Source organism: Nerophis lumbriciformis, linkage group LG04, assembly GCF_033978685.3.
Source record: "Nerophis lumbriciformis linkage group LG04, RoL_Nlum_v2.1, whole genome shotgun sequence".
Lineage (NCBI taxonomy): Eukaryota > Metazoa > Chordata > Actinopteri > Syngnathiformes > Syngnathidae > Nerophis > Nerophis lumbriciformis.
The window spans coordinates 31,178,906-31,206,528 of record NC_084551.2 but is presented as its reverse complement, the minus strand read 5'-3'; the positions used below and the strand labels follow the sequence as shown (position 1 = coordinate 31,206,528).

General features: G+C 39.0%; 2 protein-coding genes across 2 annotated transcripts; one reads left to right on the top strand and one right to left on the bottom strand.

Annotated features, from left to right (window-relative positions):
- The first annotated feature begins 402 nt into the window (after positions 1 to 402).
- On the top strand, positions 403 to 15,278 carry clxn (calaxin). The gene is made up of 6 exons (XM_061945337.1): positions 403 to 493; positions 628 to 774; positions 11,293 to 11,397; positions 14,748 to 14,896; positions 14,963 to 15,067; positions 15,143 to 15,278. Exons 1-6 carry the CDS (start codon positions 412 to 414, stop codon positions 15,191 to 15,193), a joined length of 639 nt encoding a protein of 212 aa, XP_061801321.1. The 5' UTR covers positions 403 to 411; the 3' UTR covers positions 15,194 to 15,278.
- A 4,077-nt stretch (positions 15,279 to 19,355) lies between these two features.
- Positions 19,356 to 25,393, bottom strand: rbm48 (RNA binding motif protein 48). The gene is made up of 5 exons (XM_061952300.1): positions 25,229 to 25,393; positions 24,958 to 25,148; positions 24,715 to 24,860; positions 20,590 to 21,122; positions 19,356 to 20,510 (listed from the first exon to the last, which is right to left on the bottom strand). The coding sequence occupies exons 1-5, from the start codon at positions 25,346 to 25,348 to the stop codon at positions 20,448 to 20,450; spliced, it is 1,053 nt and encodes a 350-aa protein (XP_061808284.1). The 5' UTR covers positions 25,349 to 25,393; the 3' UTR covers positions 19,356 to 20,447.
- Positions 25,394 to 27,623: the final 2,230 nt, after the last annotated feature.

The following is a 27,623-nucleotide window of genomic DNA, read 5'->3' as shown; positions in this document are numbered from 1 at the left end:
ACAAAGCTGCAAGATGTATTTAAACAATTTATGAAAAAAGGCAAACATGTGCCATGAGAATTAGCACAGTTAGTTTCCATTCGTAATGCCATGCAGTAAAAATAATAAATGTTAAAGGAACACTGAAAAAGATACAATATAGGCTACAGTAATATCTACCAATTGTTGTAAAAAGGATACCTCTGCTAAATCGAAATTTTTAAAATCACATTGCCAGTGTAAAATGAATTAGACATTTTATTATAAAAATGTTCTAATTAACGCGATTATATATAACCGATTATTGTTGTGACAAGTTAAGTTTCGCAAGATTTACGCGCGCGCTTGCCCTCCATTATATTGTGAGCTGGGTGGTTGCCATGGCGACACAACGCCAACATCAGCTCGCGCGCCGCACCTCCCTTGCACGCAATGTTGCCTCTAAAACGGTCCAAAATGTCCAAAAGGATGGTGCAGAAGCTCGCGGAAACAATGTCCAAACAAGTGTCCCACTGTAAGTATTTCTTTCTTTGCGTTGAACACTTGTGTAAAATTAACAATATCGTGCTGTTACGTGACGCTGTATGGGACGCGCGGACGTGCTTTTGTCAAGTTTTTTATTTTTTTATTTTTTTTTTATTGCTGCAGTCAATAAAGCCGAGGTGGGGTGTCTTATCAGAGACTTTCATGTGTTGTTGGAGGACACACGGACAGTGAGCGGCTTGGACAGATGGAAAGTAAGAAGCATTCTGCACAACACTTTTGGACTCACAAACGACACCATCATGGATGCAGGTATCAGCCACTTGTACGCATACCTTCACAATACTCATGCAAATAAAACACAACAATGCAGATAGGTGCAGTGCAGTTTGTATGCTTTGCACTTTATATTTAATACAGAGTACAATGGTTCAATTGCATTAGGGTTGGACATTACAACACTTGTTGGCAACACAGAATAATGTTTTAAATGTTGTAACATTGAACTGTGCATAATTTATAAGCAAGGCTTTATTAGTGAATTTTGTCGTTTCATATATACTAAATATTTAATTTACACTACAACTGATTCAACAATTAAATTGGCGCTTTTTAGGTTAGGCCAGGGGTCGGCAACCCAACATATTGAAAGAGCCATATTGGACCAAAAATACAAAAAAAAAATCTGTCTAGAGCCGCAAAAAGTTAAAAGCTCTATGTCAGTGTTATAATGAAGGCAACACATTAAGTAAGTGTCTCAGAAGGTGAAATAACTCATGGAAATTAATTACTGGTTTCAAACTGCCAAAGGTAAAGATGAGTGCATGTGTCCAAGTTAAAGGAAACGTCAGGCTGTCTTCTTCTAATGCAGGCCTGGGCAATTATTCTGACTCGGGGGCCAAATTTAGAGAAAAAAATGTGTCTGGAGACCGGTGTATCTATTTTTAGGAACACTAATACAAAACCTCAGAATAATGTCTGAATGCTAGAAACGTTATGACAGACCACCTTAAAAAACGGAATGGAATTTTGAATTTATTTACTGAATGAGACACCCAGAATGTACATGGAAATAAAGAATGTGGGATTTACAATATTAACTATGAAGGATAAAACACTGAATATTGACAACATATGAACGTTGTCTCGATTGACATATTTTACAATCAAGCGAAACGCAACAAAAAGGCAACAAACAAAGCGAAATATGAACACGAAGGGTAAAAAAACCCCACCAACAATCTGATATATCACTTTTCTTGCAGAACTTTCTTGCAAAAATCTCCTTCCGCGTCTGTCCCTGACACCCGCATTTCAGGCTCTGGAAACACTCTGTGGAAACGCTCCCCACCCACACTGCTTGGTACCTCATCTGAGCTGCTGTGACTTAGATTACCATAGTAACTAATTAGATTACCATAGTAACTAATTAGATTACCATAGTAACTAGTATATCATGCAAAAGCGCAGATTCCAACCACTGAAATACTTTGTATAGTTCAACACGTACGGTCATTTGAAAACATCACTGCACATCATAATGGCAGCTACACTTTCCATCTTAAAGATCTAAAAAAATTATTTGGGAATGTCCGGCGGGCCAGATTGAAAAGCTTATGCGGCCCCCGTGCCTTAATTTGCCCAGGTCAGTTCTCATGGATTTATTACAATCTTTGCAAGCGGGGTAATGTTTGCTGTGGTCTGGAACAACATGGCACACAATCAGAAATGCAGCCAATATTACATACAGATCATGTGTCATGAGACATGCAAATATAAATCAAATACACAAAGAACATAATTAAAGGAAATTAAATGAACTCAAACATACCTACAAACAGAGGTGGGTAGAGTAGCCAGAAATTGTACTCAAGTAAGAGTACTGTTACTTTAGAGATTTATTACTCAAGTAAAAGTAAGGAGTAGTCACCCAAATATTTACTTGAGTAAAAGTAAAAAGTATGTTGTGAAAAAACTACTCAAGTACTGAGTAACTGATGAGTAACATACACACACATATCATATATGTATATATATATATATATATATATATATATATATATATATATATACACATATATATATATATATATATATATATATATATATATATATATATATATATATATATACACACACACATTTATATATATATATATATATATATATATATATATATACACAGTATATAATTTATATTTATTTATTTTGCCGTTTTTGTTTACATGTTAAAGGTGTTTTAATGAATATACATGCATGTTTAACACATATAGATTCCTTTCTTTCATGAAGACAAGAATATAAGTTGGTGTATTACCTGATTCTGATGACTTGCATTGATTGGAATCAGACAGTAGTGCTGATAGCGTCCACGTTAAAAAGTTCCTCCTTTCTGTCTAATACCACATGAAAGTGGTTGATTTTTGGCATCTTATTTGTCCAGCTTCCATATTCGTTTTTATACACTTTACAAGAAATACATTGGCGGCAAACTCCGTAGCTTGCTAGCTTGTTTGCGCTGGCTTTCGGAGACTCTTGTTTTGAAAGCGCAGGCGCGATGGAGCGGCACTTTTATTGTGAAGACAGGAACTGTGCAGTCAGACTTTAGGCTTTTGACGGGATGTACGGTTGAAATAAAAGGGTATTTTTTCCTTCACACTTTTGATTGATTGATTGAAACTTTTATTAGTAGATTGCACAGTACAGTATATATTCCGTACAATTGACCACTAAATGGTAACACCCCAATAAGTTTTTCAACTTGTTTAAGTCAGGTCATGTGACCGCCTGGCTCTGTTTGATTGGTCCAATGTCACCAGTGACTGCATCTGATTGGTGGAACGGAGTGAAAGTCACCAGTGACTGTATTTGTTGAAACGCAGGCACTATGAAGGTCTGTCTGACAGACCAAAACAAACAAAACGTGCATTAACAGATCGATAAAAAATAGTAGCGAGTAGCGAGCTGAATGTAGATAAAAGTAGCGGAGTAAAAGTAGCGTTTCTTCTCTATAAATATACTCAAGTAAAAGTAAAAGTATGTTGCATTAAAACTACTCTTAGAAGTACAATTTATCCCAAAAGTTACTCAAGTAGATGTAACGGAGTAAATGTAGCGCGTTACTACCCACCTCTGCCTACAAACGAGGCATAATGATGCAATATGTACATACAGCTCACCTAAATAGCATGTTAGCATCGTTTTTAGCACTCCACGCAAGTCAATAACATCAACAAAGCTCACCTTTGTGCATTCACGCACAGCATAAAACCTTTGGTGGACAAAATGAGACAATGAAGGAGTGGCATAATACATGTCTTTCTGTGGCAGCGTCGGAGAAAGTTTTACATGTGAACAAACTATGGTGAGTTCAAGGATCGCCGAAATTGGTAGGACAAAACGGTGCTGGCCAAATACTCTCATTAGTGAAGCATAAACACAAACATATTAAACAGTGGGCTTTTTAGCAATTAGGAAGGTTTGTGTCATGATAGTCCTGCTACAGAAACATTATTAAAACAACAATTATATTTTTTCCCCCATCTTTTTCCATTTTTGAAAAAGCTCCAAGGAGCCACTATGGCGGTGCTAAAGAGCTGCATTCGACTCGAGAGCCGCGGGTTAGGTAATTCAGGTGAAGATGTGGAAAAAGTACTTAAATTATTACAGTATTTAAATGGTATACAGCTGCATACTGAGGTAAAATTTTACTTGAAACATTTGAATCTCAAATCAACGTCTCCTATTTAAAAAAATGGAAATCAATTTATTTGGTAGTTGCCCCCCAAAACATCACAATTTGAACATGTAGCATGCCTTTTAAAAAGAAAAACACACCTTTAGATAAATATTGTATAAAAATAAAACAATAGAATATACTACTAACAACTGCAGTAGTTGTATGAAGTAATGTAATAATAATGTACAGCATTTACATTGGAGAGTGGATTCTCCGTCAAACACACCATCAGCAGCTTCTCCATATTTTCAAAGATAAATGTCTGACGTTTAAATATTATTCTAACATTCTTGGCTGATGTTAGACTCAGTCTGCTTCAGTACGGTGCCTACTAGCAGGGATACGTCCCAACTGCCAGTTAGCTATACGCTCGGTCAGGTTTTTTATGATTTCTTTCTTTAATTCAATGAATATCATCCACTTCCTCTTCATCATAGTGACTTCCCTCCTTCCCAAGGTGGAAAAACTAGACATGCTAGCGAGTAAGACCAGATATTTTGGTCGGATTTTAAGGGATTCACTGTGACATTTGCTACACCAACTAATGGCGGGGAGCTTGTAACTCAAATGTTTGCTTGCAACTTAAAGTAAAACAATTAGCTGAGAGACAGCTCTCATGCACAACTTGACAGGAGTACGTAACTCGTCAGGACACTGGTATTTCGATACCAATACTCATGCTGAAAATCATTCAACAATAATATCTAGAGATTATTGATGAATGATTTTCAGATTTTGCTTTTCATTTGCTGATCATGATTTTTTTATCCAGAATTAGACACAAATAAAGATTTAAGGGGGGAGAAACGTATGTGTGAACAGTTCAACAACTAGATGAGGCAATTCCTGAAGGAACTGCGTGTGAATGCTCCAATGCTGACGTTGAACTGAAATCCTGAAATATTTTTAGAATTGTTGAAGTAGAGCACAGAATTCCCAAACAGGCTGAATATTTTGAAGTTGGAACAGTTTGAATCAGATAAAAAATGTGGGAATTGTGGAACTCTGAAGAATGGCCCATTGATTTCAATGGGAATTTCCCCAAAAATTGGGAATTTCGGGAAAAGCGGGAATTTTTTTGAAAATGGTAAACAATTTGAATGATCTGAATGAGGTGAAAGGGTTGGTGTTTACATTTTTCAAATCGGTCGAGAAATGTTGAAGTAGTAACATGTTGAATTGAGAAATGGTGTTATCAAATTTCGGGAAAACCGGGAATTTTTCCAATTCAAAAAACAACTTTGTTTTTTTGTCATAAGTAAGAGGAATGTTTTGACGGTGGAACGGTTGAAGTGGTTTGAAAAATGTGGGAGGAGTAGTCGCCAGAAAAAGAGTGGAAATAGGGCTTTGGAAAACCAGGAATTCTGGAAAATCCTGGAACTTTTTTGAACTTAGAAAAAAAGTTGTTTGAATTTCCGGAATGGTGAAATATGTTGAAGGTAGAATGGTTTGAATTGGTTGAAAAATGTGGAAATGGTGGAAGTTTGAAAAATGGCCAATTCATTTTGAATGGGAAAAATGTCCCGGAAAACCTGGAATTCTGGGAAATCTGGGAATTTTTGGAATTTGTCAAGGGAATCCCCCCGATTCCCGAAAAGGCTGAACAGTTTGAAGTTGGAACGGTTTGAATCTGGTGAAGAAAGTGTAAGGTAGAGCGCGCCAAAATCTGGAAAATGTAATAATAATAATAATAATAAATAGATGAATTTTGGTGTAGAAAAACAAAGCATTCACACAATAACAATATCAAAGAGTGTAACAACATAAAACATTTTTCTTTTTATTACATACAGTTGTTTGACAGTCAATAGTACAAAATAGGTAAGCCTAATCTTTTTATCTCTAAAACCTTCCTGTGTCCAAAAGCGTATTCCATAAAAAAATCATGATCTGTCGAATCTGAGGCCAGAGGCAGGAAAACGTGTCTTCAATTCAACCATGCTCACACAGAGCGAATCCACACGCAAAACACAAAGTACAAAATAAAGGCCTGGAAGCATGAAAAAGACAACAGGAGAAGCAGTAAAACGTACATCAGTAACACTACTAATTGTAAACTAATGAACTTCCTGTTGTGACAACTACCGGTAGTCTTAATGCTTCACAACCTTCCTGACTACTGATTACGGGCAGCTGTGCGTCCCACACTGGAGTAAATGGAGTGTATTTAACACACAACAGGAAACGGAAAGAAAAAATAATAGCACAGGAACTAATGAAACCAACACAAAAAGTATTTGTAAACAAAACAAGAAAATATAACAATATCAACAATGTAACAATATGCACATCAAAAACATTGATAGTGTATTTGTGAAAATAAACACAGGAGAACTGGAAAATCTCACCATCATATTTGTATCATCTGCCCCCCAATCCCAACCACCGACAAAATGTATGTGTAACGGACGCCAGTTAGTGTGTTGTGTAAACATCACTTCCTGATGACTTAAGAGCTCCCCTGAACAATGAGTTAACAGGGCAGATTTTTAGCTTCTTGGCTTTTTTGACTGGCAATGTACCAATACTTATTTTCTAAACTAGGGTTACTCAACTGAGGGACCAAATCAGAGTTTAGTTCAAAAAACATTTTTGCAGCAAATTCCAAAAAAGACTACAGTGCTCCTGTTGTATAGAGAAACTTGGACCACTGTAAACACATTGGCAGATCCTTGCATTGACATTTTAACCTTGTGTGGAAGACTTGCGCTTCCGGATTCTTCGGACCACCAATCACCGACATGCTAGGCCAGGGGTCGGGAACCTTTTTGGCTTAGAGAGCCATGAAAGACAAATATTTTAAAATGTATTTCCGTGAGAGCCATATAATATTTTTTTTAACACTGAATACAACTAAAGGCGTGCATTTTTAAGTAAGACCAACATTTTTAAAGTACAATAAGTCTCATTATTTTTAATAACATTGTTATTCTGAAGCTAACCAATAATAAATAAAATACTTCTTACCATTAATGCAACTTCTTGAACAGGTGCGGTAGAAAACGGATGGATGGATTAAAATGCATGCAAATGTTTTATACTTTGAACGTTATTTTTAACACTGTGATTACCAGCGGAATTATTCAGTACTTATCCTGTTAAGTAATGTTAGCTAAGATTTATCTGAGAGCCAGATGCAGTCATCAAAAGATTCACATCTGGCTCTAGAGCCATAGGTTCCCTACCCCTGTGCTAGGCTCTTCCAGGGTTACAACAATGTTTTATTTTCAGCAATGTGCAAAGTCTTTTAGTGCTTTTCGGCAATTGTCTTTCTGTCGGTCCACCCCCCTTCTCCTTCCCGGCTGCTGCCTTTAACAGAGCGACAGGTGATTAGATAAGTACGCCCAGGTGGGCCATCTACGCACCTGTCGCTGATCTCGAAGCCGGTCCTGGCACACCCCGCTTCGCTGCAGGTCCGCAGGCCACGTCCCCCCCACCCCCCCACAAACACACACACACCTTGCTAGCAAACATAGAACACTGGGGTCCAAACTTGCTATTTACCTAACTGAGGCGGTCCTCAAGGCACCCTTTAACTCATCTCCTTTTTTGGCATTTACTTTTTTTTTTCATAATGTTTGCTTTATGTAAATACAGTGTTGCTGTAACTTCAAATGCAGTCAGTAGTCATTTGTTCAACTTCTTAGTAATACTCCTGGTGTTCCTCAAGGTTCCATTTTAGGTCCTCTCCAAAAATCAAACGTCTACTGGACCCTGGAGCTCCAGAATATACAAAATAAGACTAATAGTGAAGGGAGAAGTCTGGCCTCCTAGTCTTTAGCTTTCTGGAAATGTGTTCCCCAAAACAATTTAGTTGAATATTCCTGCTCGAAACCCTTTAACGTTTGTTTTTGTAATGTACAAACTTTCAATAGCAGCACAGCACAATTTAAAAAAGAAATCTGTCTTGAGGGGTTTTTTTTGTTGGTTTAGTTTTAACTGTTTATAAACTTTGAAAAGATTTCTGAGTGAGTCTGTTACCACTGCATTGATTTTTTGGGGGGCTAGTGTGGCGAGTAGATGACTTGACCTGTGACTGTAGTTTAGCCTCTTATATAAGATGGTGCATGTCAGCACCATTGTAAGTAATGTGTTTACATAAGGATAGCGATTACTTCAAGTACAATGTTCAGGAGAATGCTTAAGGCATAATTATGCAATGTGAGCAACAGTCATGGTTATAGAGTTGAGTCTCAAGTTATTCCATAATGTGTGTGTGTGTGTGTGTGTGTGTGTGTGTGTGTGTGTGTGTGTGTGTGTGTGTGTGTGTGTGTGTGTGTGCGTGCGTGCGTGCGTGCGTGCGTGCGTGCGTGCGTGCGTGCGTGCGTGCGTGCGTGGTTATTTCAGTTCAATGACCTGATGGGCAGTTAGCATTTCTGAATTCTGCCTGACAACAAGTAAACAAATAAAGTAATATGAGCTCCTTTGTTGAGCTTCATATCTGCGAGACCAGAAGACTTCAACAAGGGGTCTACAGAGGTACTGCAAGGGGGGGTTATGACATTTTTGGTTGATTAGACTTTTTAGAATGATATACATACACACCCGTACATACATATATATAGATGTATATACATATACACACACAAACACTGTGTGTGTATATGTGGAAATTGATCCATTGCCACCTGATATCCTTGTAGGAGAGGGGGGCGGAGCAGACAAGAGAAGCTGCAGATCAACTAGTCTAAAAGGGGTCTATTTAAAGGCTAGAGTATATAAATGAGTTTTAAGATGGGACTTAAATGCTTCTACTGAGGTAGCATCTCTAACTGTTACTGGTAGGGCATTCCAGAGTACTGAAAAAAACGCTCTATGCTCTATATTTTTGGGCTCTTCGAATCACCAATAAGCCGGAGTTCTTAGAACGCAGATTTCTGGCTGGGAAATATGGTACAATACAATCAGCAAGATAGTATTTTATACGTAAGTAGTACAACCTTAAAGTCGCATCTTAAGTGCACAGGAAGCCAGTGCAGGTGAGCCAGTATAGGCGTAATATGATCAAACTTTCTTGTCCTTGTCAAAAGTCTAGCAGCCGTATTTTGTACCAACTGTAATATTTTAATGCTAGACATAGGGAGACCCGAAAATAAAACATTACAGTAATCGAGACGCGATGTAACAAATGCATGGATCATAATCACAGCGTCGGTGGTGGACAAAATGGGACAAATTTGAGTGATATTACGGAGATGAAAGGAGGCTGTTTTAGTAACACTCTTGTGTGACTCCAACAAGACAGTAATACTTTACCGAGTCACTTTGTACAATTGTTTTGTTGTTAAATGTTAAGGTGGTATTATTAAATAAGGGCCAGGATCTAGCGGTACTGATAATCTACAGTTTTGTTTTCTTTGCGTTAAGATGCAAAACGTTGCTGGACATCCATTGTTTGATTTCAATTAGACACGCCTCCAGATGACTACAATCTGGCGTGTTGGTCAGCTTTAGGGGCATGTAGAGTTGGGTGTCATCAGCATAACAGTGAAAGCTAGCACTGTATTTGCGTATGATGTCACCTAGCGGCAGCATGTAGATCACAGTTGTCAAACTCAAGGCCCTGGGGCCAGATGTGGCCCGCCACTTCATTTTATTTGGCCCTCGAAAGCCTGAAAATAATATGTATCAATAAAGTACTGTAACTTTTCTTACTAAATGTCTTCTTTCTTTCTATTTTGGGAGAAAAAATATATATGTACTCCATGTAATCGCAAATGATGTTAACTTAAATATTGTCTAATTATGCAAAAATATATTATCAAACATTCAAACCATTTTTTAAATAGAAATAAATACTAACTATAATTATTTCAAAGCACGTTATCCATCAAATTGTGCAATGTAAAAGTAGCAATAGATTTCATGGTAAAATTGTGAAATTTACTGTGTTTTTACAGCATTTTTCTCTAAATTAAAAAACAGTACTTTTTTTCTACTGTATAAAACTGTGGTGCTGTTTTGGCATTTACAGTAATACACGGAAAAATCTACAGTTGTTGATTTGCGGTTAAAAAAAACACAAAAAAAACCTGGCAGATCAGGTGCCAAAATGTTACTGTACAATTGCATTTTTTTATTTACAGTAAAAAAATAAATGTAAAATTTACAGTAAAACTGAGCTGCCTTTTTTTTAAACCATAAAAACAGCAGTACTGTTTTTCCATTTACAGTAATATACACTACATTTTGAGGTGAAATATTTGTAACTTACCATATTTTTTTTTTTTTTTTTTTTTTTTTAAATCTACTAATAAAATGCATGAACAATTGTGTAATAATAGTATTCACTGTTAGAAGCGGCCCTCTGGGGCCAAACATAACTGCAATGTGAAAATTACTTTGAGACCTCTGATGTAGATGTTGAAGAGTGCAGGGCCAAGAATTGAACCCTGAGGAACTCCGCATGTTACCTGAACATACTCCAAGGATAAGTTGTTATGGGAGACGCACTGCATCCTGTCAGTAAGATAAGGAGTTAAACCAAGAAAAGGCAAAGTCTTTTGATACGTGCTAGTAGAATGTTATGATCGACGGTATTGAAAGCAGAGCTAAAATCAAGTAGCAGCAACACGGATGACGCATCAGCATCCATAGTTAGCAAAAGATCATTAGTCACTAAGGCTGTCTGAGTAGAGTGATTTGCCCTGAAACTGGACTGAAAGGGTTCACAGAGATTGTTAGACGCTAAGTGTTCATGAGATTGGAGTAGTACCGGTAATTCCGTATAGCTATGGTAAGAGCGTGTTTATAATTTATCAAACTATCACTCCACACTCAACACTCAAGTTTAGTTGCACACCATTTGCGTTCCAGATTTCTACATTAAAGTTTAAGAGCTATGGTTCCTTTTGTGAACCAGAATAAATGCAGTTGTCTTGTTTCTTATCAGTTTGTGTTCATTCATGTGAAAATTTGGTGCAATTTCTGATTCAAACAGATATTCCAATCCCCAAAAAATTTTTAGGTTGTGAATGTCCAACTTTTCCTAGTTTTCTGTTACGCAGCAACAGTAATTGATGACATTTTTCCACACCAAAACACCAATGTACACACAATAACCAACAATCATATTCTCGCTTGTCCTGCAGTGTTCCGGACATTTGACAAAGACAACGACGGTTTTATTGGTATGGGAGAGTGGATTGACGGACTATCGGTTTTTCTTCGCGGCACCTTGGACGAAAGAATAAAATGTAAGTTAAAAGTCTCTAAGACATAATATCTCAAGGACATTCTAATGTACATCCCTCACATTTCAGCAGCCACTTAATTACAATGTTGTGTTGAGTATTTTTTAGTAGATAGTACATTTGTACAACTTTCAAAGCTAAGCACAGGTAACTAACTCATCTTAAAGTTTCATTTCTATGGTCAGTCCCTCCTGGAATTCTCCATTTGCATATCACACACATTTAACAAATCCCCACAAATAATACACAGCCTTGCAGCTTTGTCTAACACAGTGGTTCTTAACCTTGTTGGCGGTACTGAACCCCACCAGTTTCATATGTGCATTCACCGAACCCTTCTTTAGTGAAAAATAAAATGTTTTTTTTTTTCAAATTCAAGAAAAAGTCATATGTTTTTTTACTGGAGCACAATATGAACCGTGCATGAACATCACCTTGTCCAAAGAACAAAACCAACACAGTGCATGAACTCACAACAAATTACACACCTTACCATGAATTGATTCATGTGGACCCCGACTTAAACAAGTTGAAAAACTTATTCGGGTGTTACCATTTAGTGGTCAATTGTACGGAATATGTACTGTACTGTGTAAACTGTACTGTTTCATATAATGTATTCTCTTCCTTTGCAATCTGCTAGTAAAAGTTTCAATCGATCAATCAAACAACCTGCAAATCAGATGGAAAATTAGAGGGAACATTGTTTGGGGGTATCCATAATACGGCGATAGGGAGAAGTTTTTATTTACACGATAAGTCGGATGTGTCTTTACCTCCGTGGCAGAGGCTCTGCCGAACCCCTGAGGCCGACTCACCGAACCCCTAGGGTTCGATCGAACCCAGGTTAAGAACCACTGGTCTAACACCTGCAACATCCCTGCACATTTTGGCCAATTGAATTTGTGTGGCACTAAAACATCAACAATCTAAACTTATGTTTGTTTCTTGTGTAGACAAAGCAGGAACAACAACGTGTAAAAATATATTAACTCTTGATTACTCAAGCAACACAGTTATCGTCCTGCTGTATAGCTCAGACCTACTTCCTTTTCCTGTCCACAATGCTAAACCTTCTAGGTGATGTAGTATACAAACAAGCAACATACTTCCGAGTTGACATGTATTTATATATATATACATATATTTAATCTGTATTTATCCAATGTAAGACAATTAAAAATCAGATTCTCATTTGCAATGCTGACCTCGTAAAGAGGCAGCATTTACATGTTAGAGACCTTGAAGTGTGATAATAATCTCTCATCGTTTCTCATTCACCAACAAAAATGTGTTGTTGTGAGGGTATAAATGTTTTGAAACATAAATGATTGTTTAAGATGGACAAGAATTTTTTTAAGCGTAAAATAATCATGGAGAAATTCAGCAACTTGTGGAGGACCGAGCAGACAGCAGACAAGACGGAAGACTTTGGTGGTGTTTCTTTCTGTGATCATAATTATTGATTACTATTATTAGTTATCAACTATAACAGTACAGCAATTTGACAATGAGCTCTAAGTTTGAGCTTTCACTGCCATCTAATGTCTACTTTTATGAATTTGTTACCAATGTATGGCGTAGTGGGTAGAGCGGCCGTGCCAGAAACCTGAGGATTGCAGGTTCGCTCCCCGCCTTTAGACATCCAAATAGCTGCCGTTGTGTCCTTGGGCAGGACACTTCACCCTTGCCCTCGGTGCCACTCACACTGGTGAATGAATGATGAATGAATGATAGGTGGTCGTCGGAAGGGCTGTAGGCACAAACTGGCAGCCAAGGTTCCGTCAGTCTACCCCAGGGCAGCTGTGGCTACAAATGTAGCTTAGCACCGTCAGGTGTGAATGAATGATGGGTTCCCACTTCTCTGTGAGCGCTTTGAGTATCTAACAATAGAAAAGCGCAATATAAAATCGAATCCATTATTATTATTATTACTTTTAAGTCTGTGTGGTATAAAACGAGTAAAACATCAATACAGTATTTCTTTGGCAATTTTTGTTACCATAATGTGCTTTTTGAGGTTAAAGAGAACTGCACTATTTTTGGAATTCTGCTTATCGTTCACAATCATTATGAAAGACATCACAACGGATGGATTTAAAAAAAATGCATTCTAAATATGAAATAAATTCAATCAAAAGTCTGCTTACAATGGAGCCAATGGGAGACGTTCAATTCTGCCTATAGAGCCCTTAAAAAAACATCCAAACACCTCCATTAAGGTTTTATATACATGACGTAAGTATTTATGTAATGTAGTAACGGGCACATTTATTAATAACATTTAATATTTACGTATTTTGATCATTTTAAGCATACGCTGCGCATTAATTTAAAAAAAACGCATCACAACATTTTTTTCTTCATCACTGATTATTACTCACTGCAGACTTTACGAGAGCCAACAAACATAATAAAACATCACTTACTGTACAATATCTGCTGTCATTAGGATGTCAACTGCTAGGATGTTCATATATTACCATTTAAGTGAAAAATGTCTCATAAACCTTGTGAAGAAACGGGGTGAGGGCGCGGGGGGAACACATGCTTTTCGTATCGCTCTCGCTAGTTCTGGGTCCTAAATGTCTGTCAAAGTTTCCCAACTTGTTAGACTATATCGTCAGCCATCTACATTTCAGGTGAGAGGCATGATATATGATCTAGAATAACCTTACAGGGAACAAGGGAAGCGATGAAACAGCAGACAACTCGATGATGTAAACATAGGAAGACACGGATGTGATTACATCGCCCCTATATTTGGTTTGTCTGCATTAGCACTTATAATAACAATATCACTAATACTTGATTAATATTCAAGTCGCAAAATGTAAATGGAGTATTGTTGGCACTTTATGATTGGTTAATTATTTGATTTTATGGGCGAAATAGTGGAGCTCCAATTGGTGCCGCTGTGGGTGGACCTTTATTCAATATTTATGATGCATTAAAAATAATCCATTCGTCATCATGACTTTCATAATGATTGTGAGCGATAGACAAAATAAAAAAGTACAGTTCCTCTTTAGGGCTGCAAGTTAAAGTCTTTGAATACTTAAAACATTGGTAACAAATTCATAAGATTACAAGTTGATTCAATATTATTTAAAAATATATATGCCTCAAAACATTAGAACTTTTGCCGCATCTTTCTGGAACAAACTGCCGCAAATTCAGGCATTTTAGCCGGCAACAATCACAAAAAAATCCCTCATAATCCTGGAGGGACAGTCTAGTATTGTCTCCTGAGAAGATATACTGTGATGGGTTGCTTTGTGAAATGTGCATGGTGTACTCACCGGTAACAAGACGACAAGTAGTAAAGCCTTTTTCTTCCACACCTGGTGCAGACTGCTTTCAAGTGTACAACTTGAACAGTGACCACTACATCACCAGGGAGGAGATATTACAAATGCTGAGGTACAGCCTCAGACTGCCTGGGGAAGAGGACCCTTATGACGGAATCAAAGATCTGGTGGAGATCACACTCAAGAGGATGGTGAGATGTTTGCACACAGTACTTACTTAAGGACAAGCATCACATTGACGTTATCTCCACTCACAGGACCACGACCACGATGACAGGCTGTCCTTTGAGGATTTTGAGAGGTCAGTGAAGGAAGTCAATCATGTGCTGGAGGCTTTTGGGACGTGCCTGCCTAACACCAGCGTAAGTTGATAAAAGTTTAATTTAACCGCTGCGATGTTCTTTTACTACTAATCTATTTTGTTTTTCCATTTCCAGAGGGTTGAGGCATTTGAGCAGCGTGTATTTCAAGTTCAAGCAAAGCACTGATCATACAGTATTTCATATTCAAGCTTTTATTCTATGCAACATAGTTGTTGTTGTCATGGTTTAGTTTTGATCATGTCACGTTAAGGAACATCATCTTTCTATTTGTTATGGTTGCCAACAGGGACAAACGCAAACCCTCAAAACACGTGCAATAAAGGGGAAAACACAATTCATTAAATCGGTAGCTCTAAATTATTGTTTTAAAAAAGTTTACCGGTAATAAACACACAAGACTACCTTTTTCCTCCGCCAACTTTTTTTCTTGGCATCCTTCTCATGTACAGTGCATCCAGAAAGTATTTATAGCGCTTCACAACTTTTCACATTTTGTTATGTTACAGCAGACCTGGGCAAATATTTTGACTCGGGGGCCACATTGAGAGAAAAATTGTGTCTGGGGGGCCAATATGTATGTGTGTATAAATGATATATACAAATTTAGCTGTAAAAATCTGCTGTACAGTATTTGTATTTGGGTCCATTTTTTTCAGAGACAGTAATGGGTAGTGGGGCGGCGTGGTGAAGTTGGTAGAGTGGCCGTGCCAGCAATCGGAGGGTTGCTGGTTACTGGGGTTCAATCCCCACCTTCTACCATCCTAGTCACGTCCGTTGTGTCCTTGGGCAAGACACTTCACCCCTTGCTCCTGATGGCTGCTGGTTAGCGCCTTGCATGGCAGCTCCCGCCATCAGTGTGTGAATGTGTGTGTGAATGGGTGAATGTGGAAATACTGTCAAAGCGCTTTGAGTACCTTGAAGGTAGAAAAGCGCTATACAAGTATAACCCATACATCCATTTTCTACCGTTTATTCCCTTCGGGGTCGCGGGGGGCGCTGGAGCCCATCTCAGCTACAATCGGGCGGAAGGCGGGGTACACCCTGGACAAGTCATATTAATACCAAAGTAACAATGTCCGATAGAATTCTAAAAAAGTTATGACAGACCACCTCAAAAAAACGGAATGGAATTTTACAGTTTTTTTACTGAACGGGACACCCAAAATGTACATCAAAATAAAGAAAGTGGGATTTACAATATTAACTACGAACAATAGAACACTGAATATTAACAATATGTGAAGATCGCTCCTCTTTTACTTCTCAGACCACCTCCTCGATATACATATTTTACAATCAAGAAGAACACTACAAAAATGTAACAAACAGCAAAATATGAATGCAAAGGGTAATAAACACCTACAATATGATATATTATCACTTTTATGCAGACATGTGTTGTAAAAATATCTCTGTTCCTGACACATGCGTTTCGGGCTGGCTGCTCTTAAAACAAACCCCGCCCACTCTGCTTTGTTACTCGTCTGAGCTGCTGTGACGTAGATCACCGTAATAACTCGTATAACACTCAAAAGCGCAGATGTCAACCATTGAAATACTTTCTATAGTTTAAATAAGACTTACGGTAATTTAAAAACAGCACTGCACATCATAATGGCAGCTACAATTTTGATGTTAAAGGTTTAAAAAAATTATGTAGAAAGTCTGGTGGGCCGGATTGAAAATCTTCATGGGCCGCATGTGGCCCGCAGGCTGTATTTTGCCCAGGACTGTGTTACAGCCGTATTTCAAAATGGAATACATTCATTTGTGTCCTCTTCATTCTAAACACAATACCCCATAATGACAATGTGAAAAGGTGTTTAAAAAAGTTTTTGCAAATGTATTAAAAATAAAAAAAATCACATGTACAGAAGTAGTCAGACTCTTTGCTCAATACTTTGATTTAATTGGTTGATTGAGACTTTTATTAGTAGGTTGCACAGTGAAGTACATATTCCGTACAATTGACCACTAAATGGTAACACCCGAATAAGTTTTTCAACTAGTTTAAGTCGGGGTCCACTTAAATTGATTCATGATACAGATATATACTATCATATATACTATCGGGCGGGCGGCATGGCGTAGTGGGTAGAGCAACCGTGCCAGAAACCTGAGGGTTGCAGGTTCGCTCCCCGCCTCTTACCATCCAAAAATCGCTGCCGTTGTGTCCTTGGGCGGGACTCTTCATCCTTTGCCCCCGGTGCCACTCACACCGGTGAACTGAATGATGAATGATAGGTGGTGGTCGGAGGGGCCGTTGGCGCAAATTGCAGCCACACTTTCGTCAGTCTACCCCAGGGCAGCTGTGGCTATGAAAGTAGCTTACCACCACCAGGTGTGAATGATGGGTTCTACATGTAAAGCGACTTTGGGTACTTAGAAAAGCGCTATATAAATCCCAGTTATTATTATTATTACTATCATCATAATACAGTCATCACACAAGATAATCATCAGGGTATATACATTTAATTATTTACAATCCGGGGGGGGGGGGGGGGGGGGGGGGGGGGGTTAGGTTTGGTTGTTATCATCAGTCATCAACAATTGAGAACAGAGAAATGGTAATTGAAACAGTGTAGGTCTGACTTGGTAGGATATGTGGACATAGAGAGAGAGAGAGAGAGAGAGAGAGAGAGAGAGAGAGAGATCAGAAGGCATAAGAAAGGTATGTACATTTGATTGTTTCCATTTGATTATTAACAATCCGGGGAGGGTGTTTGTTTAGGGTTGAAGTTGCCTGGGGGTGTACTTTTATTGCGGTTTTGAAGGAGGATAGAGATGCCCTTTCTTTTATACCTGTTGGGAGCGCATTCCACATTGATGTGGTATAGAAAGAGAATGAGTTAAGACCTTTGTTAGATCGGAATCTGGGTTTAACGTGGTTAAATTACAGCAGAAATTACAGCTTCAAGTCTTTTTGAATATGATGCTACAAGCTTGGTACACCTATCTTCGGGCAGTTTCGCCCATTCCTCTTTGCAGCACTTCTTATGCTCCATTAGGTTAGATCAACATCCCCACAGCATGATGCTGCCACCACCATGCTTCACTGTAGGGATGGTATGGTATGGTGATTAGCGGTGCCTGGTTCCCTCCAAACGTGATGCCTGGCACTTACGCCAAATAGTTCAAAATTTGTCTCATCAGACCAGAGATTTTTTTCTCATGGTCTGAGTCTTTCAGGTGCATTTTGGCAAACCTTTTACTAGGAAAAGATCTGATTGTTGGATTGCTGCACAGATGGTTGTCCTTCTGGAAGTTTCTCCTCTCTCCACAGAGGAATGCTGTAGCTCTGACAGAGTGACCATCAGGTTCCAGGTCTCCTCCCTGACTAGATTAAAATGAATGCCGCAATGTTTAAAGAAATGCTGGATGAAAACTAACGCTTCCCATCCAACCTGATGGAGCTTGAGAGGTGCTGCAAAGAGGAATGGGTGTAACTGCCCAAAGATGGTTGTGTCAAGCTTGTGGCATCGCATTCAAAAAGACTTGAGGCTGTAATTGCTGCCAAAGGTGCATCAAAGTATTGAGCAATCAATGTGAATACTTATGTACATGTTATTTTTATGTTTAACAGTTTGCAAAATTTAAGAAAAACTTTTAACATTGCCATCATAGGGTAGTGTGATGAACTTATTTATTCCATTCTGGAATAAGGCTGTAACATAACACAATATGAAAAAAGTGAAACTCTGTGGATACTTTCTGGATACACTGACCCTTTCAGACTTGGCACCATTGGTAGGGTCCTAATAGCATAAAGGTCCAAGTTAAATAAATACATATTACAATAATTACTTAAATGTGTCATTAACTAAATCATTAGATTACGAAAAAATAAATCAATAATTAAATTGTGAAATCAATCATGAAATAATTAAATCAATAATTGATTTGTAAATGATTAAGTGTAATTTGACATGAAATATATTTGCATCTAATTCCACTAATAATTTATCTATTTACGGTAAGTAAATATTTGAATATCTATTTATTAAACGTTGACCCATTTGGCCCTTTATAGCTAACTTCTGGTTGTATCGTCTTTCTGTGGATTTTCCGTATTGCATGCGTTTTGGGGGTTTGTGTGAGTTTAGGACGTTGCTGTGCCACTGTAAGTTATATACCTGCCATCTTTGAAGATGTTATAGGACACTCCACCCTTACCCACAAGGGCCGCTTTGTATAATATATGTATTATTTGATGTTGGCAAAATGCTTTAAAACAAACTGTGTATGTTTAGCTTGTTAGCTTCCCTTAATGATTGTAATTAAAGAGAGGAATTTAGTGTTATTACTGCGGGAAATAACCAAACAATCAAAGTTAAACCAATTTTATTGCAAATGCTCATCCAAAACTGGAGAAGGCATTCTTGAAGGTGGGTTGTACATTATACACAGGAAATAATGTTCTACAAGCTTTCTCAAAGCCTTTTTGGCAGCGCTAAAAATCCAACACACGTTGTCCCAAATCCGCAAACCCCCACCCTGTTTCAGTTCAAAACTTGTGAGACAACAATTTTTGCGACAAATTCCTAAAAACACTTATGCTCCTGTTGTATAGAGGAACTTGGACCTTGCATTACATTTTAACCTACACTACAACACTGGGGTCCACATTTTTATTTACACAACTGAGTCATTCCTCAAGGCCCCCTTTAAGTCCTTTTTGGCAGTTTTGTAATGTGACTTATAAACTAAGGTGTTGCTGTAACTTTTTTACTTCAGATGCAGTCAGTAGTCATTTGTTCAACTTCTTTAGTTATACTAGTGGTGTTCCTCAAGATTCTATTTTAGGCGCTTTTTTTAATCCTCGTTTGAGCATTTCAACTGGTGGCCTGTGAGTTCCGGTCAAAACATTTGCAGCAGATTCTTAAAAACCTTAAGTGCTGTCTTAGAAATGATCTGTAGCAGAAGGCTCCTATAACTCTGACAAAATAAATAGACCAAAATCAAATGTCTGTAATAAACAAAATAAGACTTACATTAAGGTAGAAGTCCGGTCCACCAGTCCTTAGTTTTCTGGAAATTTGGACCCTCAAAATAATTTAGTTGAATCAACAATTTAGCTGCTTTACCGTCTGCAAGGTTAGTTTTTCTGTAGGTTCACCTCATGCTATGCAACAAGGTTTGCAGGAGGAGCGAAGCTATGTAGCGTAAACTAGTTCCTCAAAAAAGGACCATAATCCAGCTTTCCGAAATTGAACTTGAAACCGGCGAAATGCAACAAAACTGCTTCCAAAACATTAGCAGGTCTGCCTTTACAAAAAATAGTATGTCTGAATAAGAGTATGAAAAAGCAGACCTACTCCTTCTCCATATTGATCATAAAAAGTGTGTACAAATATCATCTAATTAGTAGATGTGTCATCAAATAAAATAGGAAATGGTTGTCAGCAAGGTAACCCGATCAAATCCTCCGACGTGGTTTCATCTTTTTTCCAACTGGTCCAAGATAAGGAACAGACGCCGCCTAAAAAAAAAAAACATTTTAAGATTTGTATCAAAAACTAACAAAAAGAACAACCATTAAAATATTAGAGATGTGCAACCTGCTTCATTGTGTTCCTGATCAAGTTGACAGTCGTGTTCAGCGAGTTGTCCTCCATGTCCTCTATAGGAGTGTCTTCTAATTTTGGGCCAATGAGTGCCTCATTTTTTCCTGACATGGCATCAGACAGCACGTGTGACACAACATCTTCCATCCTACGTTTTCTGCTCTCCAAGTTTGTTGTCCTCGGTACAAACTTGGCTGGACACATTTTACTCAAGGTCAGTCTGTCCTCCGCAACAAGAGATTTATGTGAGCTCGACGCTGTCTTTTCTTTAGCGTCCATGATGGCGTTGGGCAGTGTTCCCATTTTGTCCTCTGTTGGTACGTGATGGTTACATCTCGACAAGGGATGTTCCTGAGGCGGGAGCGGCAGTAAAGGAAAGCCAAAATGATGTTCAAAGTTGGAACTTTCTCCTTCATTGACCCGGTCATTCAAATCATTATGTGAAGGAGGGATCTCCGGAGTGGTTTCTGTTGATGTCTGTGATGTTGACTCCTTGTTTGATGCCTCTTCAAGCTCTCTCTCTTGGACTGTAGAGTAAAACAAATAAAAGTTTTAAAGACAGCAATTAAAACGAATTGTCCATTTTAGAAAATAGTGTGTAATATTGCCAGTGCACAAGGAAAGAAAAAAGACGAAAATATTTGAACTTATGAGCAAAACATTGATAATATTACAAAGAAAATAAGTATCAACCCATCCATCCATCCATTTTCTACCGCTTATTCCCTTCGGGGTCGCGGGGGGCGCTGGAGCCTATCTCAGCTACAATCGGGCGGAAGGCGGGGTACACCCTGGACAAGTCGCCACCTCGTCACAGGGCCAACACAGATAGACAGACAACATTACAAATTTTGTGCCAACAGGTTCAATTCCGACACATATTCTTTCTCATGCACAGACTTCTTTTTCTCTCACACACATTTCTCATTCTACATCAATAATCTTTCAGGCATGGTATAATTACAAACATTTGTGAACTCTGAACCTGACCACAGAGATGAACACCAGCATGTCGCTAACTTAAATAGTTATTTAACAGTTTTATTTAAAATTACATGTTGGATCTCTCTTGTCCCATGTCCCGAACGGCCAAATATTGTTGCAAATAACGTCATCTGCTCCGACACGTTCAGAAGTTGGACAGTCCATTTTCAAAGGTTTATAAGTAAAACGTTCAGTAAAAGTAACCTGATTAATGTGAATGATTAGTTCCAGTGTAGATAAAGTTGTCAATATTGTAGTTCAGTGGTTGTATACAGTATAGTCACTCTTCACAGGAAGGAAATACACAGTATCTAGTCTGCAATTGCTCCATCTGGAGACACTGCCCCTTAGTGTTTTGAAAGAGGATTACAAGTTTGGCGCCACCCCCCACGGAAGAATTATAAATCAAGCGCCATCGGGGGGGTACGCAAGCTACGCAACGCAAGAGTATATACCGGCCTTCAGCCGTAACTGCCCTGGGCTGAAAGCTGTTTTCTTTTTTTTTTTTCTTTTTTTTTTTTTTTTTACATCATAGCAGGTAAAAAAACAGACGATAAGTAATCGAAACAAAGGCACGTTGACTAAGACGATAATAAGTAACTGACAAGTTAGCTAACATATAAAAAAGAGACGAAAATGTTGACAAACGAAATCCAATCATATTTAATTTTGTCTTGTAAATGCGTGGGACAAGTTTGGTATATATCAAATCACAGCCTTTTAACGGCGTACATTGAAAGAGGGGTGGGGGCTGGTTATGAATGAGAGCCAATCAGATTTTTTTTCTTGCCAGATGACAAAGTCACCTCCAAAAACAAAATGTGTGGATTTAACTTGTTCCACATGGTAATGTGTACACCTGGGAGAAAGTGACGAGAACACATTTCATTTTTACTGCAATGCCATCAGCAGGCGAGTCATCAACTGTGACATTGACTAAGTTAAATCTATTATCTGCTGCCATTTTTATGCTTAATACTATAGAAAATGGCCATTTGTCATTTTTCCGACACGATAAAGGCTAATTTAAAACACATATCCTTACAAAAAACTAAAATATAAAGTGTTTGTCGTATATGTACAGGGTTTCCCCCAAATTGCCACTATATAGGTGGCATTGGGGGCATGGAGGGAGGGAAAGTCATTGTGACATCATATATATGGCATCATGATCATTTTGATTTGCAATGATGCATATATATTCTTTAAAAAGGCTAAACAAATGTTTTATGTCGAGTGTCAACTTTGTGTAGGTGCGCAACCAGCCGTGGCACTACTGACAGGTGATTCAGATGCACCAATTTTTTTACATTTTTAAATAAAGCACAGAGGAACATTCTTATAACCTGACTGTCGCCAGATCTTTGTAGTTCGCTGAGCTCCACACAAGGATCTGGGCTCGAGGGCAATGCAAACTCCTTCAAGATAGCAAAAAATAATGAACCAATCAGGATCGCCGGGCGGGATTTCATAGATGTGACATAGCGCCGAAGCGACTGTTTGATTCAAACAACAATGGCGGCACGCAGCGAGGAGTCGTGTGCTGACATTGATTCTGCTATTGCCACTGTTTTGCGACATCTATCGTCTACTGACATTGCTGCGTTGTTTCAGTAAAAGTTCTCTAACTTTTCGCTCTGTCGTTATCCAATATGTCGGCTGTTCTGTTTTGGATTTCCCAGCGTCGCTCTCATCAGCGCCACGGGTTGATTTCGATGTGAGTGGTTGAAGTAGCATGTCATTCAAGATAACGGACAAGTGGTTTATCCAATCACATACAATTATTTTTTTTACAAGGCCCCGCCTTCTGAAATACTTCTTCTATTGAGAAGTCCCAGATCCTTGTGTGGAGCTCAGTGAACTACAAGGATCTGGCGAGAGTCAGGTTAACATTCTTATGCTATTTGAGATGTTTTTCAAACATATTGTGGCTAATAATACTTAAATAATACACTATATACAGTATATCAATTAATACAAAATATTAGGTAAACTTGTTTTCATGTAAAAAAAAACAAAAAAACGTATTAAGGTGTGGCAGGTTTTTTTTGCCGTGGCGCCACGATCTATTACAGTTACCTCACAGCTGACTCTTCTCACCCTGGACACAAACTATACTCCCCTAAGGCAGGAGACTATGGTCCATCCAGACCCACACCTCCCGCCACCTGAACCGCCTTATTACCTATTCTGTGTTATATGTGTTTTATGTTGCACGATTGCACCAAGAAAAATTCCTAGTTTGTGAACTTGTTCTCAAACAATGGCAATAACAACTATTCTGATTCTGATTCTGATTAGGGGAAAACCTGATGTAGTGATCAGTTGTGGACAGACAAAGCCCCAGCAGTGAACCTTTAACAAGCGTGCGTGCTCCTGCGGAGGTAATACATATTTGTCAGGGGCTAGTGATGGGTTGATGAGGCGTCATGAAGCATTTTGACACATTGCAAAACTGTATTGATACTGTGTCACTAAATACTGACATCTGCTGGACATTAAAAATCCCTACAGGCAACCTATGGACCGACTCAACTGACACTGATTTTATGACCTAGTATATACAATAATATAAACCAAGTCATTGTATTTCATTTAGGATTATTTCATATCTTCATTTAAATAAAAATATATTTTTATCTTTTTTAGATACAGTCAATAAATAATGTGAACATGTATCATAACATGGAAATCTAAGAGAACGTGTTGTGAATGAGGATGCTTGTGGACTGGGAATATATTTTTTTTACACATTTTTATTTAAAACAAACAGTTTTTCCAACCTATTAAATTTTAGACGACTTCTCTTCTTAGTTATTATTTCTCCGGCTGTAGAAAAGACCCGCTCACAGGGCACAGAGGAGGCGTCAGTGCGGCACAGTTCGCGTATCGGTCACGTGACCGAAACAGCTCATGACGTGACTTTCTAAAAGCGGCACGCGCACCGACACAGGGTTTTGCTCTATGAGCTCAACGCATGCGCCGATGCATCGGTGTTGCCGGACCCATCACTATCAGGGGCCCCTCTGTAAAAATGTAACGCCCCCCCTAAATGTTTTTCTGTTCCGCTAAATGGGGCATTTGTCTCAATACTATTTTGGTGAAATGTATACATCATTCTGTTACATACTGCACCTTTACTTCGAGCAGCCCACATGATGTATCTCCTCCGGTCCTGCAGCTTCATCCTGGTGTCCTCCACGGTCTCATACTCAGGTACATAGCAAACATGCAGCACACCTCCATAAAAACTCTTCTCATCCATGTGTCGTTTGGCTGCCCTGAATGTCAGACAATTTACAGAAGAGGTCTTATTCACAGGGGTCGATATAGATGTGACACTCTGAATGCTACAATTTGAGCAGCTACATGATGAACCTGGCACTAGTGATCCTCTGGAACTTGACAAGGTAGACCTCCGTGAAGTCCTCAGCAGGGTACTCATCCAACGGTCTGTACTCTTGCACAGTTCCGTACAGCGCACACAGCTGGATCAGCTCCGTCATGACTCCAATGGCAGGGACCCCTTGCACCATGACGTAACACGACTCTAAATTAATGGTGTACACCTGAAAGAAGGTTACGATCCACAACAATGGTCACAACATGTTATTCTTAACTTCATATTCATTAGCACTTTATATCTTACCTTAACAGCCCTGGCTTTCCTCCCTTCTCGATATTTGGCCCGAGATATGCATACTTTCTTCTGTTCGTGGTGTTTGTATACCTCCGGAGCAACCCAACAGCTTTTACCACGCGCCGCCATGTTTGGTGGAAACTGGTTTCCGGTTTATTGCACTTCAAAATAAGAGTTAATACCGGGGTTTGAGTTTAGTTATCGTATTTTGAAAGGTATTGTGGCAGGAAGTTGACTTCTTCGGAGGAAAAAAAGAAAGATGTATTTTTTTCATTCTCAAACCTAAATTATTCAAAGTAAACACAGATTTTTCTCTAGATCAGGGGTGTCCAACTCATTGTCATCGAGGGCCACATCGCAGTAATGGTTGCCTTTAGAGGGCTGCATGTAACAATGAGTATATATAATTTTCAATAATCACCTTATTATTATACTATGCATGCACCATGCATCAAATGCCGATGCATTTGTTTTGTTTTTTTCATACAACAGGATGGATAACTTGCCTTGAAATCAAATAGATATTTAGGATTTGGGGGGGATATCAATCAATCAATCAATCAATCTTTATTTATATAGCCCTAAATCACAAGTGTCTCAAAGGGCTGCACAAGCCACAACGACATCCTCGGTACAAAGCCCACATACGGGCAAGGAAAAACTCACCCCAGTGGGACGTCGATGTGAATGACTATGAGAAACCTTGGAGAGGACCGCATATGTGGGTAACCCCCCCCCCCTCTAGGGGAGACCGAAAGCAATGGATGTCGAGTGGGTCTGACATAATATTGTGAGAGTCCAGTCCATAGTGGATCCAACATAATAGTAAGAGTCCAGTCCATAGTGGGGCCAGCAGGACACCATCCCGAGCGGAGACGGGTCAGCAGCGCAGAGATGTTCCCTGCCGATGCACAGGCGAGCGGTCCACCCCGGGTCCCGACTCTGGACAGCCAGCACTTCATCCATGGCCACCGGACCTGTGCCCCCCCCCCCCCTCAAGGAAAAGGGGAGCAGAGGAGAAAAGAAAAGAAACGGCAGATCAACTGGTCTAACAGGGGGGCTATTTAAAGGCTAGAGTATACAAATGAGTTTTAAGATGGGACTTAAATGCTTCTACTGAGGTAGCATCTCTAATTGTTACCGGGAGGGCATTCCATAGTACTGGAGCCCGAATAGAAAACGCTCTATAGCCCGCAGACTTTTTTTGGGCTCTGGGAATCACTAATAAGCCGGAGTTCTTTGAACGCAGATTTCTTGCCGGGACATATGGTACAATGCAATCGACAAGATAGTACGGAGCTAGACCGTGTAGTATTTTATACGTAAGTAGTAAAACCTTAAAGTCACATCTTAAGTGCACAGGAAGCCAGTGCAGGTGAGCCAGTATAGGCGTAATATGATCAAACTTTCTTGTTCTTGTCAAAAGTCTAGCAGCCGCATTTTGTACCAACTGTAATTTTTTAATGCTAGACATAGGGAGCCCCGAAAATAATACGTTACAGTAATCGAGACGAGACGTAACGAACGCATGAATAATGATCTCAGCGTCGCTAGTGGATAAAATAGAACGAATTTTAGCGATATTACGGAGATGAAAGAAGGCCGTTTTAGTAACACTCTTAATGTGTGACTCAAACGAGAGAGTTGGGTCGAAGATAATACCCAGATTCTTTACTGATTCGCCTTGTGTAATTGTTTGGTTGTCAAATGTTAAGGTGGTATTATTAAATAAATGTCGGTGTTTAGCAGGACCGATAATCAGCATTTCCGTTTTCTTGGCGTTGAGTTGCAAGAAGTTAGCGGACATCCATTGTTTAATTTCATTAAGACACGCCTCCAGCTGACTACAATCCGGCGTGTTGGTCAGCTTTAGGGGCATGTAGAGTTGGGTGTCATCAGCATAACAATGAAAGCTAACACCGTATTTGCGTATGATGTCGCCTAGCGGCAGCATGTAAATACTTAAGAGTGCAGGGCCAAAAACCGAACCCTGAGGAACTCCGCACGTTACCTTAACATAGTCCGAGGTCACATTATTATGGGAGACGCATTGCATCCTGTCAGTAAGATAAGAGTTAAACCACGACAAAGCTAAGTCTGACATACCAATACGTGTTTTGATACGCTCTAATAAAATATTATGATCGACGGTATCGAAAGCAGCGCTAAGATCAAGAAGCAGCAACATAGATGACGCATCAGAATCCATCGTTAGCAGTAGATCATTAGTCATTTTTGCGAGGGCTGTCTCCGTAGAGTGATTTGCCCTGAAACCGGATTGAAAAGGTTCACAGAGATTGTTAGACACTAAGTGTTCATTTAGCTGCTGTGCGACAATTTTTTTGAGGATTTTCGAAATAAAGGGAAGGTGGGACACCGGTCGGTAGTTTACCATGAGGTCAGG